This window comes from Heterocephalus glaber, unplaced genomic scaffold (genome assembly GCF_053883595.1).
Source record: "Heterocephalus glaber isolate CG9 unplaced genomic scaffold, H.glaber_assembly_v1.0 deba00001481, whole genome shotgun sequence".
NCBI classification, from domain to species: domain Eukaryota; kingdom Metazoa; phylum Chordata; class Mammalia; order Rodentia; family Bathyergidae; genus Heterocephalus; species Heterocephalus glaber.
The window spans coordinates 2573350-2593147 of record NW_028258317.1 but is presented as its reverse complement, the minus strand read 5'-3'; the positions used below and the strand labels follow the sequence as shown (position 1 = coordinate 2593147).

The window sequence follows — 19798 nt, the reverse complement described above, 5'->3', positions numbered from 1 at the left end:
CAAGTTACAATGGAAAGTTCCCCTCAGCTGGCTGGAAGCACTGGCTGTCTGCCACTGAGGAATTACTATCTCAAGTCCCTTAACTTATGATCCTGCTTCCTCATTTGTGAATAGGGTCACATTTTCAATCCACCTCAGTCGCTGTGAGAGACAAGTGAGATATGTACGGTAGATGATATCATCTACCATACAATGTTCCTAAAATCTTAAACACTCCCCTCTCCCTTTCCCCAGTATTACATGCCATTCTTCTGCAAAAATTACATTATTTATCAAAGCTTTGGCAAATCCTATCCTTCATCTTCCAATATAGCTGTATTACTGAAGATCATTTCAGGCAAGCAGATACTGAAACTAGGTCATCCATATCTATTCTTTTTCAAAACAATATTCTTACTTTGCCCACTCAGGGTGATTTGCTAGAGTTTCATTAATCAAATTACTTGTGACTTCAATCATGTGTACACTCTCTTGATGTACCTGTATTATGGATAAAGAGAGAAAAGAATCTCAGTAAGTAACAAGTTTAATTTAAAATATATATTTTTTACTGTTATTGGAAAAATGCTTTTAGAATTAAATAATTATGCATCTTGGTTGGAATTAATTTAGAAACATGCACCAAAAAGTTGCAATATGTAATCCTATGACACATACTATGAGAAATAGCAAGCACATTATAACTCTGCCTTTAAGAAGCTCAATAATTTAGTTAAGAAAAAAAAGAGATGCATACTTAACACATATGCCTAAGCATACAGAGCTTACATATACACCTGTGTGAATATATACTGTGTGTGTGTATGTATGCATACAGCACAAACACTCTGTGAGCTACCAGAAATCACATACTGCAGGGTGAGATATGCACACAAGAAAACAACCGAGGAAGATTTCTGAGTACAAAAAAACCTAACTCAAAATGCGCCTGACTTTTTCTTCCACAATAACCAACAAAATGAGAGGGATGAAAAAGGAAGAAACCATACTGGTAAAAAGTTCACCTACATCTAAATAAGAAAAGAAACGTAAGTGATGCTATTTGGAGCAGAGGATCAAGTAAAGAAACCAAACATTCTGGAGCACAACATACAGGTCTAAGGGCTCACCCTTAAACTAATGCCCATACCCAGAAGCTTACAGGTGAGCTGACAAATTCTTGCAATGCACATGTAACATGAGAATCTGCTGAAAGAAAACCATATCCTTATCTTTTTCTGACTGAAGAAAAATGGCAACCACAGCAAAGGAGAAATGGGTAAATCAGGGGAAAGAGACCAACAGTGTCGCACTGACCCCATCCCATCTCTCACTGACTCTCATCCTCCTGCGCATGAAAGCTTTAGAATATGTAAGGAACTGGGAGAAACAATGTAAAGTTTGAAGATCTTTTTCCACAGGAATGGGTATGACCTTATCCAAGTGACAAAATAAACACCAGTGCAAACCACATACAAATGACCAGAACAGAACAGAGTCTAGTTATCATAACAAGGTACACCAAGATACCCATGCTGTCACCCCAACCCAGTTCCAATTCTCTCAGGACCCAGAGAAAGTACAGAGAACACACACACACACACAAACCAGCTGCAGTCTGAAAAGGAAAACAAACTGATTTTAGACACAATGGGGAAACAGTAACTCAAATAGAATGCCTGAAAAAAGCTGGACCAAACAAGGCCTTACAGGTTCTTGTGAAAAATCCAGCTTTCACTTTGTGGGATCTGGGAAACCACAGAGGGCATTAAGCTTAGAAGTGACATAATGTTACCTAAATTTTAAAAGTAAAATTGGAAGGTGTGTTGAGAACAGTGAAGCAGGGAAATCAGTTAGGAAGATATTTCAATAGCTCAATCAAGGGACTGACAGATCTGAGCAAGGCACTGGTAGTAGAGATGGTAAGTAACTGGATTTGGGATACAGCTGACATTATTTGACTCTTGGAAGTTAATTCAATCTCGCATTCCTGAACTCAATCTCACCTGGTTATGATTTAGCATCCTTTATATACATTGCTGGATTTCATCTGTTAACATTTGTTAAGGATTTTTGTGTGTTTGTAAAAGGTATTGATCTGTAGCTTTCTTTGCATGTCTTTGACTTCGGTGTTTGGGCAGTGAGCTTCAAAGTGAGCTAGAAGTGCTGCTTCTTCCTCCGCTCTGTGAAAAAGTTGTGCAGGACAGGTAACATGTCTTCATTGCATACTTGAGAAAACTCACCAGTGAAACCATTTGAGCCTAAACTTTTCTTTGTAGGAAGATTTTCGCACACTAATTCAGTTTCTTTTCTTGATATAGAACCACCCAACTGTTCTATTTCTTAAATTAGACACAGAAGGCTAATTATCACAAATTTTCCCTTATATGAAAAACTCAGAATATAAATAATTTAAAGAGCAAAATAAAGAGATGGTAGGAAACAGGTTTATCTGTAGACTTTTTGAAGATGGTAAGGGGTTCTGGGGAAGGGGGAAAGATGAGTGAACTAATCAAGATGGTAACATGCATACGTACCAATTCCCACAAACAAATGCAATTATTATGTTCTTAAATATATGAGTAAAAAACTTTTTAAAAAGTTTTTCTAGGGCCGGGGATTTAGCTCAGTGGTGCCGCTGCCTGCCTCGCAGCAAGCGGAAGGTCCCGAGTTTGATTCCGGGTACCAAAAGAAAAAAAAAGTTTTTTCCATTTCTTCTCACATTTGTACCATTTCTTCTTTATAAGAAATCTCTCCATTTAATCTAAATTATCAAATTTGATGGCATAATTTGTTTACAATACTGTATTCTCTTTTTCTCTTTTTTTTAAGGATAAGATTTCAGTATGTAACTGAGGCTGGCCTCAAACTCTGCCTCAGCCTCTGGAGTGTAGACAGTACAGTCATGTCCCACTATGCCTATCCTCCTTCATTACCCTTTTAAGATCTAGGAGGCATGTAGTAATGTCTCCGCTTTCATCCTTTGGATTGTCTGGATTGTTATTTTCTTTTCATCAATCTAGCTAAACATTTATATTTTATTCATATTTTTGAAAAAAGGATTTTTATTAATGGTTTTCCTATTTTTTTCTCCATTTCCAAATTCACTGATTTGCCCTTGATCTTTATTTCCTTCCATTTACATTGAATTTACTTTTTTTGGTGGCTTCTTTAGGCAGAAACTTGCATCACTAACTTATTTTCTATAATTTAATGCCACAAATTCTCTTCTAAGCACTGCTCTGGAAGCATGTTACAAATTTTGATATGTACTGCTTCATTTGCATCCACTTCAAAGTCTTTTCTAATTTCCCTTGAAACTTTTCATTGGTAAAAAATTATCTACAGTTGCTTAATTTCTGAGTATTTGGGAATTTCTCTGACTTAATTCTGGTAGTGATCAATCAATTCTACTGTATCAGACAACATGCTCTATACTTCATTACTTCCAAATGCATTGACCATACTGTTTACCCTGGTAAGTCTTCCATGTTTACTTGAATGTAATTCCAATTGTCAATTACATGAGGGTGATGACACTGTTTTAAAAAATTCTAAATGCTCATTGATTTTCTATTTATTCTCTCAATTATTACAAGAGTAATACTGATCTCTAATCATACATTCTTCTATTTCTCCTTCTAATTCTGAATGTTTGAAATATATTGTAGAGCTACATTGTTAGAAGGATATATATATATAATCTTTATGCAATATTAAGAATTATGAAAAGTCCTTATTTTTGTATAGTAATATTTTTAAACTCATATTGTAAGACATTAATATAATCACACCATATCTTTTGTGACTCTTACAGGTACCATTTAGTTTACAACTTATGGATTTAAGTCTGTCATTTCCTCTCCTCTCCCTCCTTTAAAGTCTTGTGTTCAGTAAGCTTTTTTTGTTTTTGTTTTTTTCACTTTACCATTTTAGTTCCCCTAAACTTTACATTATTTAGTGGTTGCTATTTAACTTATCTAAAACTTTTTCTTTTTCCTGCACAGGGGACTGACTCACACTGAGCTACATTCCCAGTCCTATTAACTGACTGACTGACTTAGGCAGGGTCTTGCTAAGTCACTGAATTGTCTAGGTTGAGCTTGAACTTGCAATCCTCCTGCCGCAGCCTCCCAGGGCACTGGGATTCCAAGAATGGACTACCATGCCCACCTTCTCACATTTCTAATTTATCAAATTTTACTTCAAGCTAATACTGATCTATATCCACAAAAATTTTCATAATACCTGCACACTAGTATAGTTTCCAACCTCTTCCCTGTGCTGTGGTATACTAGATTTATATACTACATATGTCTAATTCATCCATATATATTATAAAGTCCACAATTGAGTGTCATAATTTTTCTTTAAACTCACATGGTTTAAATAAATTAAAAGAAGAGAGGGGGAAATACAGCTTTTACATTTATCTATATGTTCACCAAGTGCTCTTTATTCCTTTAGTCACTTCTCTCCGATCTGAAGGAATTCCTTTAGCATTCCTTACAGTGCAGGTATGCTATCAAAAAACTCTGCTTTAGTTTGCCTAGAAATATTTTTATTTTTCCTTTACTTTTTTTTTTTTTTTTTTTGAAACAAGGTCTCACTTTGTATTCAGGCTGGCCCTGAACTCACTTTGTAGCCCAGGCTGGCCTCAAATTTGTGGTGATCCTCCTGCCTCTGCCTCCCGAGTGCTGAGTGCTGAGTGTGCCCATTTTGCCTTTACTTTTAATTAACAGTTTCACTGAATCTAAAATTCTTGGTTGACAAGTTTCTTTTTCCATAATTTTAAATGTTACTCCAGTGTTTTTTGGTGTTCACTGTTGAGTAAGAAAAATGTCATACACTATATTTTTGTTCCCTTTTGTATGATGTGGTTTCTTCTTTCAGGATTTTCTCTTTATCTGTAGCTTTGAGCAGTTGCACTAGGACGTATTTAAGTATGGTCTTTTGTTTTTGTATGTTTATATTCTCCTGAGAATTTGTTGAAATTCTTGGGTCTGTTAATATTCTTTACCAAACATGAGAGGTTTTCAATCATTTCTTTCATCCCATATTTGTTTCTACTTTTTTTTTTTCCTCTTCTCATCCTCTGGGATGCCAATTACACCTTTGCCTATTAGAGCATTTGATAACTGCCCCACAAATTTCTGAGGCTCAGCGCACCTCCAACCGGACTAGGCAATGACTTCATGGCTACGACACCAAAAGCCCAGGCATCAGGGCAAAAACAGACAAACAGGACTACCCCAAATTTAAACATTTTGGTGGATCAAAAAACACCTTCTTCAGGAACATCTGCAGGATTTTGCTGCTCCAGCTGAGCAGGATAAGAATAATCTAAGCTATTAGCCAGTTATTACCTGGCTGGTCATTTTCCAGTGCCTTTAAGTGGCGATGTTAATAATTATAGTTTTGTTCTTGTTTCCAATGAAGAAGAATTACCTGACATCTTCAGTTACTATCACAGGATAGATAGTGGTTTTTTTGGAGGCAGGGGGGTTGTTTTTATTTTTCTGAAATGGAGTCTTGTTATGTAGTTCAGGCTGGCCTTAAACTGTGTAGCCCAGGCTGGCCTCAAATTCATGGAAATCCACCTGCCTCAGCCTCCCAAGTGCTAAAATTACTGACATGCACCACCAAACTTGGCTCTGGGATGTATTAGTGAGGCTAAGCCCAAAAGGATCCTCTAAGACAAACTAGATGTGGATACATAACAAAGAGAATGGTCAAGGATGACTCTGAGGCTTTTCATCTGAGCAAACAGAAGAACAGAGTTATCGCCAAAATGAGAAGACTATGAGAAGAATAGATAAGTAAGGTCTGGAATTCAATTTTGGTATGTTACACTTGAGATATCTATTAGACATTCAAGTGGATACTATCATGGTGTTTGGGAGAATGATACCTTTATCGGTAGAATAAACCAGGCTCCCTCAAAAGCTCAGTTTGAATAAATCCTAGACAAGAAAGAAATGGTTCAGTAACACCTGTCATCAAAGTTCAGAGAAGAAAAAGCTCACTGAGCCATAGGATGAACAAAGAAAAAGGACTTGAAAGATGAGCTTAACTGTGAAAGAAGACCTCATGTAAAGAGACAAAGAAGGGAAAATAGAAGAGTAGGAGGAGAAAGGGAAGTGAAAAGTTTCTCTAAGAACTAGAATAGAAGATTGCAGAACAGCAGGCTTAGGCAAAATATGATAAAAACAAACCAACGCCCCTAACATCTGTATAGCATATATAAGTGACTACATGACTGATGATAACCAAAGAACAGATAAGAGCTGCACTAAAACAGAAGAGCAGGTTGTTAGGAGCAAATGAGAAGATAAATTTGAGGATACAATGAGTCTGAGATTCACTAAGAATCTGACTTCCAAGAGGAGATGCCAGGTGTAAGAAACAATGTAATTTTTTAGCAAAATGAAGCATATTAGATTTTTTTTTATTGGTAACTGATACTAAAATATAGATTAAAACATTACAAGAAACAGTTTATATCCATGATTTCATGTAACACCTTCACAATTCTTTGAAAACACACTAAAATCTGAGAATGGGGTTCAGTGGAATTCAGATAAAATAAACATTGAAATATACTGTAAGAGTCAAAGAAATCTGATTGGGGGTTTGGCTCAGTGGTAGAACACTTGCCTACAATGTGCAAAGCCATGGGTTTGATCCCCAGTATTGCCAAAAACAAACAATCTAAAGTCAGTAAAAGATACATATCACTATAAGGACAAAATTTTAGCTGTGTTTTGGGGAATGATTTTCTTTGATGAGATAAAAAGGGAGACAGAAAATGTAACCCGGAAAGCAAAAAAATAAAGATCCTATGGTATATCTGCACAAACACTTGGGAGACAGGAAAGGAAGGAACTAAACAAATTCTAAAACCAAGGGTGGGGTGTGTGCCCACAGTCTGAACTACTCAGGAGGCTGAGGCAAAAAGATCACTACAGAACAGGCTATTGGGCCAGCCTGGGCAACACAGCAAGACTTGGTCAGAAGGAAGGCAAGGCAGAGGAGAAATAGAAAAGAAGGAAGGAAGGAATTAATTCTACTCTAGTGGACATGATACTACCTAGATCTAAATTGTTCATAATTGTTGCATCAAAAAGAGCCATTTGTTCAACACCTCACTTTTTTTTTAACCTGTATTTTCCCCTGAGGATTCTGATGACAATAAAATAAAAATACATGCAAAAAGGATTTAAAAAGAAGACGTATCAGGCAAATTGATGGCAAAATTAGTAATACACAAATCATAAGTACTTTAATTGCTATATATACTTATAAATCAAGTACATTTTCCGTGCTGCTTCTGTTCTTCTTATACTATAATCTAACAATTACAAATTTATTGATGGGAATAATAATTATTATACTTTACCTTTGCAGTCAAAAGAAGAGCTAAGAGAAGGGTTCCTATTACTAGCAAAAATATGATGAAAATGCTAATTATTTTATCTAACATCTTCTCCAACCAGATGATCATCTGCACAGAAATGAAAAAGAAAATTACTTATCCTTAAAGTATAACTTAATAAACACACACACACACAAAGAGTCAAATATAACAAACACAAAAAAGAATATTCAGCATTGCAAAGCAAATTGACATACTAATTAAAACAGTAAAAGCCATAAGCAACTTTAGAAAATTAACTAATAGTACTAACTATTGCTGTTATTTTGTGAAGAGTTTATTATTGTCATATCTACGGCAGTAAATTAGATGATATGTCTGAATTCTCATACTGTTCTCTACCTACAATTCAAATCATAATTCAAAACTCACTGAAAATTCTGTACAAAATAATGACTATCCAATAGTTGACCTAAGATGTCATGAAGTTGTACTCAGTTGGCAAATACAGATGACTTTGGAAGGAGTATGCTTCTTATAAATACAAGTGTGTTCTAAATTATACAGATTCGATTGGAGCAAATTAAAATATGTAGTAATTACACTGAAAATGTTTTACCTTTTGATTTCATTAGGGTTATAAAAGATAGTAATAATAAAAAATTTAATGTTTAGGTAATAATAGCAAATTCAGGATAATTGTTACCCAGGGAAGGACACAAGATGTCGGGAGGCAGATGTACAAGTGAGTAATTATTTAGGTAGTTTTATCACACCAGGGGATAGGCAAATAGGTGTTCTTTAAATTTTTTTAAATGTAAAATATTTCATAATAAAACTTTTGTAAAAGTTTGATATCTCACTTAAAGCTTCTACTCTTTTGAAAACATAAGTACCATGACATAGTTATAATTAAGCAAATGTAAATTTAAAAATTTGGTGGTTGTTCCTTAATAATTTAAATTATACTATTCCTACATGCTATGTGATATTCTATCCTGATTGTACCTTCCTTCACCTTTCATAATCACAAATAATCCTACATTTTAAACAATTTTGTTTTCAGAATATATAAGAATTCTGATTTCTATAATTCCTTCCATGCAAAGCATTTAGTATTTGAAGCTACATTTAATTAGATTAACAGTTGCTAAGACACCACATTGCATACATCAATACCAACATGAGTTACAGCACTGCAAAGTTATTCTTAATTTAAATCTAAATTATGCTCTCCAAGTAGTAAGCTAAACATCTAAGATCAAAGAATATTTGTTTTTAAAAACCACCATGAGGGGCGGGGATTTAGCTCAGTGGTTCCGCCACCTGCCCCACAAGTGCAAGGACCAGAGTTCATCCCCAGTATCAAAAGAAAAAAAAAAAAAAACCATCATGATTTCAAAAACATTTATTTTCCACTCAATGCTTATCAGTCTGTTGTCCCTCTTATCTTTCATGAACAACACTGTCACTAAGAAACCGATGGCACAGTAAACTCAGGGATAAGTTTATCTGTAATCCTGACAATTAGAACAAACTGAAGAGTTAATTTTCAGTACATGCTACCAAAGCATCAAAGACAATGAAGAGATTAAAGAAAGGAATAACAGGTTTCTAAGATATGGAAGGTCAAATATCTTATGAAGGTAGTTCTAAAATCAATGAAATGAAAATGTTCACAATAGGAAACCATCTAAACACCTGGTTTTGGAGAGTTCCTGAGGAAAGGGCTAATGTGGCATCACTCCTTTTTGTATCTCCAGAACCTAATTGTACTTGGCACATGGTAAGCATTCAATTAATAATATATATTTAAATAAGCAAACATAAAGGAATTTCAGAATTAAGACTAGACTTGTATCCACAAATAACAATTTCTGAAAATAACACAAGAGGTTATGGTTTGTTTTTGTAGTTGGCTTTAAGAAAGTCATATCCTAAAAGATATTTTTAAATGAAAATGATATTCTATTTACAAAGTATGTAGATCTAACTTTATCTGAGTAATTTTAATATATAAACACAGAATACCCAAAAGCATATTCTGCGCCTTAACAATAAAAAATGAAACTATATTCTTAAGCTCAGACAGAATTTTCCCAAATCCTATTTTGTCACTAATTATATATGACATACTTCCATAAGGTATTGGATGCCCTTCATCAATCTAACCTGCTGTATACCCAGGGGCTGTATACCAAGGGATAACAGTAAAAGTCACGTTTCATTAAAAATTAAAATCATTTGGGCCGAGGATTTAGCTCAGTGGTGCCACCGCCCGCCTCGCAAGTGCAAGGACCCGAGTTTGATCCCTGGTACCAAAAAAAAGGGGGGGCTGGGGATTTAGCTCAGTGGTGCTGCTGCCTGCCTCACAAGCGCAAGGTCCCAAGTTTGATCCCAGGTACCACACAAAAAACAAAACAAAAAAATTAAAATCATTTAAGATACTCAGCGCATATGCTAAAAAGCTGCTTGTTTTAACTCACATTGTGGGTAGCTAAAAAATAACCTGGGAACAGGGTGAGAAGGGAGACAATAAAAGAGAAAAAAAGAGTGGAAAAAAATCTATTCAAGAATAAAGAGGAATGAGAAGTGGTGCATCCTACACTTATAATCCAGCTCCTTAGGAGGTGGAGGCAAAAAGATCTCCAAGTGTGAGCCCAGCCTGGGCAATTTAGTGAGACCCTATGTCAAAACAAAATAAAAAGGGCTGGGGATACAGCTCAGTGTTAGAGCATTTGTCTAACATGCCCAAGATCCTGTGTTCAATTCTCAGAACCAAAAAACAAAAATCAAAAGAATAAAAAGGAACAGAGAAAGTCAAGAGAAGAAAAAAAAAAACTAGAAGGATACATAAAACTAAGGACCAATAAAGAAGCTAAAACAGAGAAAACTTAAGAAGAAGAACCAAACCTCTGAAAGAATGAATGTAACAATACCCACAAAGAAACAGAAACTCAGAAACATGGAGAGAGACATAGAGAAAGGGACCAGAGAAAAGAATTTCTCAAGAAATGCCAGAGATGTCACCCAGGAGGCTGTCCCATGTTCTTCTGCCTTGTGCAAGAAACCAAACCACTCAACACCACTACCTGGCTTGTGGAAACTGCACATGGTCTCTAGTAAATCCCCCAGTCTTTCCAGGCTGTGATCAATTAGTTTAAAAGGGAACAGGAGTAATGTTAAAACAACGTGCTAAAAGTTCCCAAAGTGTGGGCCAGAGATTTAGCTCTGTGGTTCCACTGCCTGCCTCCCAAGCACAAGGTCCCAAGTTCGATCCCCGGTACCAAGAAAAAAGTTCCCAATGTGAATGAAGGGCATGCATTTTTTTTAAAGTATAGAAATGTCAGTAAATTTATAATTGTAACCAAAGTCAGGATAAAACTTCTAATGTGAGTAGCTTTATTCATCAAGCTATTTAAAAACCATCATTCATTCAAGATGCATGTTAGGCACAGCGGTACTGCCTGTAATTCCAGCTACTTGGAAGGATGACACAGAAGGATTCCAAGTTCAAGGCCAGCCTAAACAACAAAGTAAGACCCCCATCTCAAAAAACAAAAAGAAAGTATCATTACCCTACTGAGTTTCTCTTCTAGTTTACTATTTTGGGCCTATAGTTTTTCATACTGCGTATTTTTTGTTTTGTTTTGTTTTTTGCAGAACTGGGGACCGAACTCAGGACCTTGCACTTGCAAGGCAGGTGAGCTAAATTTCCGGCCCATATTGCGTCATTTTTTAACCAAATTCTAGTTGAGTCTTAGTGTAGTCATGAATAAAATAAGGCCTGAGAAGGGTTATATTTCAATGAAACTTAAGAAGCATATTCTCACACCTTCTCTTCTTGTGATCGATTTCCTAATTCACGCCACTTAAATGTTTTACATAACCAATGTAAATTATCCAATGTTGTAATTTTTTTATCCTGGATTTAATGTAATAAAATAGTTCTCAACTTATTTCTATGTTTTCTTGGAACATACACTCAGAACTTCAAGCAGTTACTCCTACTCAACACCAATGTTTTATATATGCTTCACAAAATTATAAAGAAAAAAGTTATTTGATCTTTTAGGAATATTAAATTACCTCGACTATTAAGCTTTGAATTAGGCCCAAAAATTAGTTTATCTAACTAATTTAGAAGAGGAAAGGTGGACCAGACTGAACCTCCTTCCTCTCTTGAGGACAATTCCAATTCAACACACACAAATTGGGGAAATACACAAAATCATCTACTTTGATCGAAGTAAGAAAATGTGACTTATGTTTATACATCATTTGCCAAAGATTAAATTCATTTACTCATACTAGTCCTATAGGGATGGGAAGTATAGACAACCATGTGTATCTGGGATGGAGAAACAGTGTAGAGTGTTGGATTTTACACACTGCTTATTTTCAACTCAAAATTTTAATTTCAAGCATCTCCCATCTCCAAGTCTCCCCTTTCCACCATTTTAACAGAAAAAGAAAGAAGGCAGCCGGGGGGGGGGGGGGGGGGGAGTCCTAATCTCTACATTCAAAAGTATGATTCTGGCTGGGTGTGGTGGCACACACTTGTAATTCCAGCACTCAGGAGGCAGAGGAAGGAGGATTACTGCAAGTTCAAGGCCAGCCCGAACTACAGACTGAGACCCTGTCTCAAAAAAAAGCGTCTGATTCTGATTTATTTTCAAGAAGTACACCTCAGCCAGAATAGTGGTACACGCCTATAATCCTATCACTCTGGGAGGCTAAGACAGGAAGAACCCAAGTTTGAGCCCAGTCTGGGCAACTCAGCAAGACTTTGTTTCAAAATAAAAAATAAAAAGGGCCAGGGATATAAGTGCAAAGATCATCGCTTCTCGGCCTTAAGTGCAAAGATCCTGGATTCAGTTCCCAGCACACACACAAAAAAAGGTACCAGATCTTTCTGAAGGCCTGTTACATTTTCACTGAAGTCTTTTACATTTTTATTATATTGAAGTACAAAACATAAATGATGTCACCTTTTCTGTCCTAAGGATTTATGGACATTAATTCAAACACTACTACAGGTGGACTTTATGCCAAAGGTATAGCATTCCTAATGTACCTCGTTTGGCCTTCCTAAAGTTGTTTGAAATGTACCTACTACAATTCCATGCCAATTATGGAAGGCAGTTACCACAGACTTGGAAACACATGAAATTAGATATCACATGCATGGCTACAAACTTTCTTTAAGTTAAAAATAAAATTCTGCAATACACTTATTTTTAAAAAGCGAGATGCAAACAAAGGGAATTGCATAAATATTTCACGTTTCTCATTTTTTAAAAATTTCTGTTATTTATAGAAAAGGTAGCAAGAAAGAGCTCTCTCTTTCCAGCAATTATCACCTAATGTGCTTTCACACACCAAAGGAGATTATTAGCCTCCTTACAGACCTGAAAAGACATGGAAATAACTTACAGTAGACAGAAGGACTATGAGACAGAACTTCTCATGAACACGCAAGCTATTAGATTCCATTTGTATCCTAAAGAGCCTCTGTTGAGGTTTTGGCCAATTATACTGTGATGGTATTCGGTATTTGTATTTCACAACCTTCCATAGCTTATCATTAGAACTTTAAAAACAAAAGCTTAGTTTGACATATGGAAACGCACAATAAGAAGGGAGATCCTGGGGGCAAGGGAAGCAGGTTAGAGAATTCAGTAGTAAAAACCAAACATCCGTGTGCTCATTTACCTTCTTATTTAGCCAGTGCCAGAGCTTGAGGACAGGGGGTGAGAAAGAGAAGATAAGAACAGTGGAACATCATTAGAGAATGCAATAATAGTATGAAAAGAAAGAAAGTCACTGAGAGCATGAGAAGGAAACTGTCAGGAAAAACGGGGGAGAAAACCATAAAGCATTAACAAAATTTTAAAATCAAGATAATCTAGTACTTCTTTAAGATAAACAATGATTGAAATGATGATAACCACAAGCTTTTTTTGTAATCCAAAAAATTAAAAATATATAAAATAACCTGAATGTCTGCAATCTTAGTGTTTCCACCTTTCCCTGCCCCATCTCCCGATCTTCTAGCCACGCCTGCCTAATAAGCTCCTCCCTGAGCCTTGCTTGGGCACCACTTCCTCAACAAAATCCCCTTTACCACTCACTGCCTTATCCACCAGGGTCATTTCTTGCTTAGTGCTACCACTGTATCCCATATGTACTTTTCCTACATGAATTCTAACAGTTAACACTTATCCAGGGCTTACTGAGGACCAGGCACTAATGCAGGGATGCTACATACATTAACTCATTTAACTCACCATCACTCTATGAGGTAAGTGCCATTACACTCATTTTACTGATAAGGAAGCCAAGGCATAGAAAAGTTACAATACCTGTTCACAAGGAGGCTAGTAAGCAGCTGAACTAGTATCTGAAACCAGATCCTAACCACTAAGCCTTTGAGTTTTCATGAATTGCTGCCTGTCCACTAAATAGAGCTTCTTTACTTGGTTTTCTGTGATTCATCTGATTTTCGCATGGACTCAGCACAATATTTGACAAATAGGAATTACTCCAAAAATATTCACTGAACTGAGCTACTCCCTAGTTACAAAATTTTAGGCAAGTCACTTAACCTTTCTGGATTTCAATTTGGTCCTAATAAAAACAAGGAGTCAAAGTAAGTGTTCTATAAGATACTTTTCTCCCATTTTTAAGATGACAAACATGCAGTATTTATTTAAGCTGAATTCATTCTATCCTACGTGAATCATAATTCTAAACTTCACAATTTCATCATAAAATTAGATATTAAATGTATTATCAACAGACACAAAACAAACACTATTTACCATGGAATGGAATATTTCAAACCATGTAAACTGCAACTCAAGCTCTTAAAAATATGAAAACAAAACAAAAAAACCTACAATACCTTGCTGTCAACTTTTAATAAGAATTTCCCAAGCCCGATGATTGGCCATGGTGCTAAAGCCTCCTGCCGCTCCTTCAGGAAGCATTCGATGACCTGCCACCATACCTGGCAGCGTTTCTCCAGGAAGTCCACAACTCCAAAGTGAATAACAAGCTTTTTGATTATCCAGACTATAAAGAAGATAAAAAAAATATAGAGAGCTACATATCTACGGATCTAGAAATATAAAAAATACAGATTAGAAAGGCATACCATAAAAAGGTTCTAAATTTCCTCGCCACAATAGTAAAAATAGTATTAAAATAAAGAATAGTGTTACAAAGGGAGGGAGGGGAAGAGCCCAAGGTGCTCCAAACAGATGGAATTGGCCTAGTAACTTTTCCCGCAATGCTCACTACCCATGTACTATCTTCTCTGTGGAATCTGAATCCCTGGAGCAGGCAGGGATTGCTTTACAGCCCACATAAACATAAGATGCTCTTAGCATGGCGATTTCAGTGACTGCAAGGGCCCTCAAACCTTCCCCCTTCCTGAGTAAAGAAAACTAACTCCTGACATTTCCCCATCTCTTTGGTTGTTACAGCTGTTTTTCCCAAATTTTGTTCTTTTCCTTAGATGTCTGATATTTAATGGCCAAATGAGTGTAAGGTATTCTATTACACATCATGATTTGACAATACTTCAAGGCCACATTTTCAGCTGGTTCTCATTTCTTCACTTGATGTTGCTGTCGGTCTGAACAGGCAACTAGGGTTAAGCAGAGAAGCCAGCAAAGCACAACAGCGCTGCTTCAAGTGGCCGAGGCTGGTGCACTGCAAAACGTCAGTGGGGACCATATAAGACCACAGTGAAGATGTCTCGCCCTGGAGGTCGGCAGCTGTGGTGGCCCTTCAAGCAGGGCTTGAGAGTCTTATTAAAGACCACTGAGGAGGTGGAGGAGCCAGAGGAAGCATTTCTGATCTATTTGGAGTTTGGACTATGCTAACTGTTCCCATCCACTATCATATCCCTAACTCCAGGGATTTGTGTCCTTAGCCCTGAACTTATAACCTTCAGGTTTACCTCAGTTTACTATTTTTAACCATGAACTCAGTATTATATACCAGTTAAACAACTCATTCACTTTTAAATTCCTGAAAAAGCTCTTGTATTTTCTAGAATAAGACCATGGTATTAATGGAAAACCTTTCACGGTCCACCTTGTTCACAATCTGCCCGACCAAGGCTATGTCAAATTCCTTTGTTGACCAGTGGTTATGATAAGACTAGGAGAATCAGAACTCCCGCTAGCAAACTTGAAGGAAAAATGAGTTTGAACAGAAACCAGCACATGATCTGCCAGCATAAAAAAATCATCAGGCAAAACCAACCCAGAAGAATTTAAGCATTTCTATAAATTCCTTAACATAAGTATGGCCATAATATTTTCTGTGACTTGCTTAATTACATCTCTGTCTTGTTACAAGTGCCTATCAGAAGTTCTTTATTAGGACATAAGGGGCAGGTACAAACTTTGACCACGCACACTGTATGTTCCCTGAGGACAGGTACTCTGGTCAAAGTAAATGTTTAAAATAATGGCTATTTAATTAAATGGCCAATTCAATCAGACTAGTCAGTGGTGAAAACTAATGTTCTAGAGAGTAAACAGGCAAATAAGTTTAGACTTATTTGCTCACATGATAGAAAATACGTCTCCAAAGAAATTAAAGTATGTTTTAATTAATAATGAAAATTCCTGACACAGGCTTTAAGGACTAGTAAATTTAGGAGGTACATGGATGGCAGAATTCACAGCCTCCACTGAAGACCAGATATATTTGGCATAGACTAGAACGCAATATGAGGAAAGTACAAATAATCAGGAAAGTATTAAAAACAACTGCTTCTTGGAGCCGGGGATTTAGCTCAGTGGTTCCGCCACCTGCCTCACAAGCGCAAGGACCCAAGTTCAATCCCCGGTACCAAAAAACAAAAAAAACAACTGCTTCTGTAATGTACCAGAGTTAAAGAAAGCCCTCACTCTTGCCAGCCTTAGAAGACACCTTCTGCAAAACTCAACACAACAGAGGGGGCCTTAAATGGCCATGTTATAGTATTACGGTACAAAGAGCTGACTGAATGATTTATGGAAAATCAAATGATTCCCTTGATATCACACAGGTTCTACATATATGTTTGTATGCATGTGTGCATGTATGTAATTTGATTGTTCTGACAAAATTCAAGATTTTTCATATATATATCTCAAAGCCTACACTTCCTTTGGATTAAAAATACAATGTAAAAGGTGTTTCCCTAAGAGCAGCTCTCAAAATTGCATCATAAACCTCAAAACCCAGACCGTACTGAAAACATTCTCTACCACAGAATCATGGATGAGGGAGCAGTCAACTTTATGTGGAGCTATCAACCTCAAATCCACATGAAATTATAAGAGGCTAAATAACATTTTCAAGCTTAAAAGTAGATTCTTTCATTCTGTATTGGAGACTGAACCCACAGCCACCACATTGAGCTGTTTCTCTAGCCCTTTAGTATTTTTTATTTTGAGATAGTATCTTGCTAAGTTGCCCGAGTTTGGCTGGGCTCAAACTTGGGTGGGTTCCCTCTGCCTCAGCCTCCCAAAGTGCTAGGAATGCAGGCATGCTCTACCACACCCAGCTTAAAAGTAAGATTTTAAAGAATAACCAAAGTAGTAAAATTTCCAGAATGTTTGTCAGTAACTTAAATGTAAGCATACAATTTTTCTATTAAAAATGACGTAAATGGGCTGGGGATTTGGCTCAGTGGTGTCGCCACCTGCCTTGCAAGCGTAAGGTCCCAAGTTCGATCCCCGGTACCAAAAAAAAAAAAAAAAGATGTAAAATTCAAATATTAAAATCTGAAAGTAAAAATTTTTTTAAAAATCTTTGAAAACAAGATCCAAATTAAACCAGACAATGACCTCCAATCGGCACAGGCAGCAACTGCACAATCCACAGGTTCGACCAGATCTGTACAACAATGATGGCCCAGACGAGGGACACAAAGTAGATGTCGCTGGTTTTCTTCTTCCTCAGAAATGTTCCAATCTCAGGCCTTTGTCTGGCCAGGGTAGGTGAAGGGGAAGAAGGTGAGGAAGGGGAGGAGGATGAAGAAGTGGACAGTGTTGGAGAGGGTTCTTCTGTGGTTTCTGAAAAGGGAAAGAAAAACACACACACACACACACCATATCAGTCCACAGTAATACTTAGGAAACAGTAATACAGAGTGGCTGGTTAGGCTCCCCTACTTTAAGCCTTCAAAATGTACCCTGATAATAATGCATAGTATTACATTAGGTTAAAAGACAAAAATGTTTGTATCTGTTTACATATGCACTGAAAAATTTGTGGGTATATCACTGACAGGGCTTAAATCTAGAAAAATGAAGTTTGTGGGGATAGGGTTAGGAGACAGAATGATTCACTTTTACACTTTATACAGTTCAAGTTTTCTGTGACTAGTGTGTGTGTGTATATATATATTTTTTTTAACAAAATAAGAGAAAAAGTAGCTAAGAATTACTAATTAGTCATAAAAATTATGCAAAATATATAAAGCAACAAATATATATACCAGAATTTCTATACTGAAGAACTCTTTATTTTTTCTGTTTTTGTGGTACTGGGTATCAAACGTAGGGCTTCATACATGCTAGACAAATACTCTACCATGAGCTACACCCCTAGCTTTCTTACTCTTTTAATAGAACTTTAGGTATATTTTTCTGAAACAACATGACTTTTCAGTGTCATTTCAACTAATGTAAGAGCAGCTGGTTATAAGAACCCAAGCCTTGGGCCGGGGATTTAGCTCAATGGTTCCGCTGCCTGCCTCACAAGCACAAGGTCCCGAGTTCAATCCCCTGTACCAAAAAAAGAAAAGAAGAAAAAAAAAAAACAACCCAAGGCTTTGAATCATATCTTTTGCTCCAAATAAGATATAAATGAACAATAGATTGGTGAGGTGAGGAATTTTCAAATAAAGGAAACCTTACTGGATTGTTTCACATAACGCACTGTTTCCTAATAATGCAACAATTTTGTTACATGTCACTACAGGGTTCTATCATTTCTACCCTCTAGTTTTGACACTACATACCACATGTATCAGAAACCATATAACGCTTAAGGCACTATTACTCTACATACACCTTGACAATGGAAATTTTTAAGATCCTAAAGCTTGCATTTTGCCTTCCATTCAAATAAAGTTAATTACAAAATTATACCATATTTCAGAAAGTCTAGAAAAAGGAGAAAAGGAATGAATACAAATAGTCCCAAGATGGAGAGTACTATTTGCCCCTGTCTTTTACATAGTTTCAGAGTTGTATCATGTTCTACTTAGCCTTTTTCACTTTCTCCCTCCAGAAGAAAGTCAGCTTGAGAGCCAAGGCAAAGACTTTGTCTTGGTCTCCTTCCAATGAATTCCTAGCACACAGAATGGTACCAAACACTAAACAGTTGTTGAATGAATGACTTTAATTTTCATAAGCAGCCCTACAGTAGCTCACTATGTGCTGTACCATAAATTCCTTAATGTTTCTTTTAATGTTAAACGTTTAGCTGTAAATTTTACTGCTGAGATACGACCTTGCATACTGGTAAGTCAGCTCATCGCACTAGAACTAACGTTCTATCCTGAGGTTTGAGAATAAAGGTCAAGCTAGTCATAATATGTTTTTTTGATTTTGCCGAGTATCTTTCTAATATGGAAACTCCACATCGGTGGCTGTGGCAGATATTTATAAAAATAACCCTATAACCTAAACATCATATTCTTTCCATTTTTGAAACATGATTCAATATGGAAGAAATATAAGTGCTTCTACTACTACTCCAATGTCTTTCTTCCTCCTAGATTATCCCCTCCTTTAAGACACATCTAAAGTCAATTTTTTAACAAGGGCTCTCTAGACTGGGGATTTAGCTCAGTGGCGCAGCTGCCTGCCTCGTAAGGCAAGGTCCTGAGTTCGATCCCCGGTACCAAAAAAAAAAAAGGGCTCTCTATAAATATTCTCTAACCCCAAATACCTCTGACACCAGTGGATATCTCAGCATAGTCCAAGATGGTCACTCACATTTCTTGAACTCTGTGAGAAGATGGTATGACTCTAACGTTGTTATAAAGGAGCCTGCAACTTCAAAAGCCAGGACACACAACACAACTAGCAGAGTCACTTTTATGGAAACAGTCAGTATATACAGTATGAGGCATGCAATCAAACTTTCAGAGGAAACAGGAGAAAGAACATCAGAGAAATGACCAAAAATGGGGGAAAAGGTAGCCCTTCCCCTGCAAAAGGAAGAGTAGAGAGTAAAAGAAAAAGCAACATGAAGAGACAAAAAAAAAAAACCAATAAAGGAGAGCCAACAGTTGTAGAAGAAATGGAAAATAAGAAACCAAGATAAGGAAAGCTTAAAATGGGAAGGAGACTGGAAAAGAAAAATAACACGAAAGTGAGAAAGAATAAAAGAATTTTTAAAGTATTCTTAAAAGAGGAAAGGGAA

At 36.5% G+C, this 19798-nt stretch overlaps 1 protein-coding gene across 2 annotated transcripts in view; it reads right to left on the bottom strand.

The window, feature by feature from the left end:
- The window catches only part of Tmem245 (transmembrane protein 245), a 105748-nt gene that overhangs the window by 60371 nt on the left and 25579 nt on the right, over positions 1–19798 (bottom strand). The window contains exons 5-9 of one of the 2 annotated variants that reach the window (XM_013073437.3): positions 17209–17436; positions 14262–14431; positions 13070–13093; positions 7379–7483; positions 398–480 (exon numbers count right to left, since the gene is read on the bottom strand). In XM_013073437.3, the coding sequence (XP_012928891.1) occupies positions 398–480; positions 7379–7483; positions 13070–13093; positions 14262–14431; positions 17209–17436 (610 nt within the window). The remainder of the gene's footprint in view (positions 1–397; positions 481–7378; positions 7484–13069; positions 13094–14261; positions 14432–17208; positions 17437–19798) is intronic. The other variant, XM_013073438.3, reaches the window with a different exon arrangement.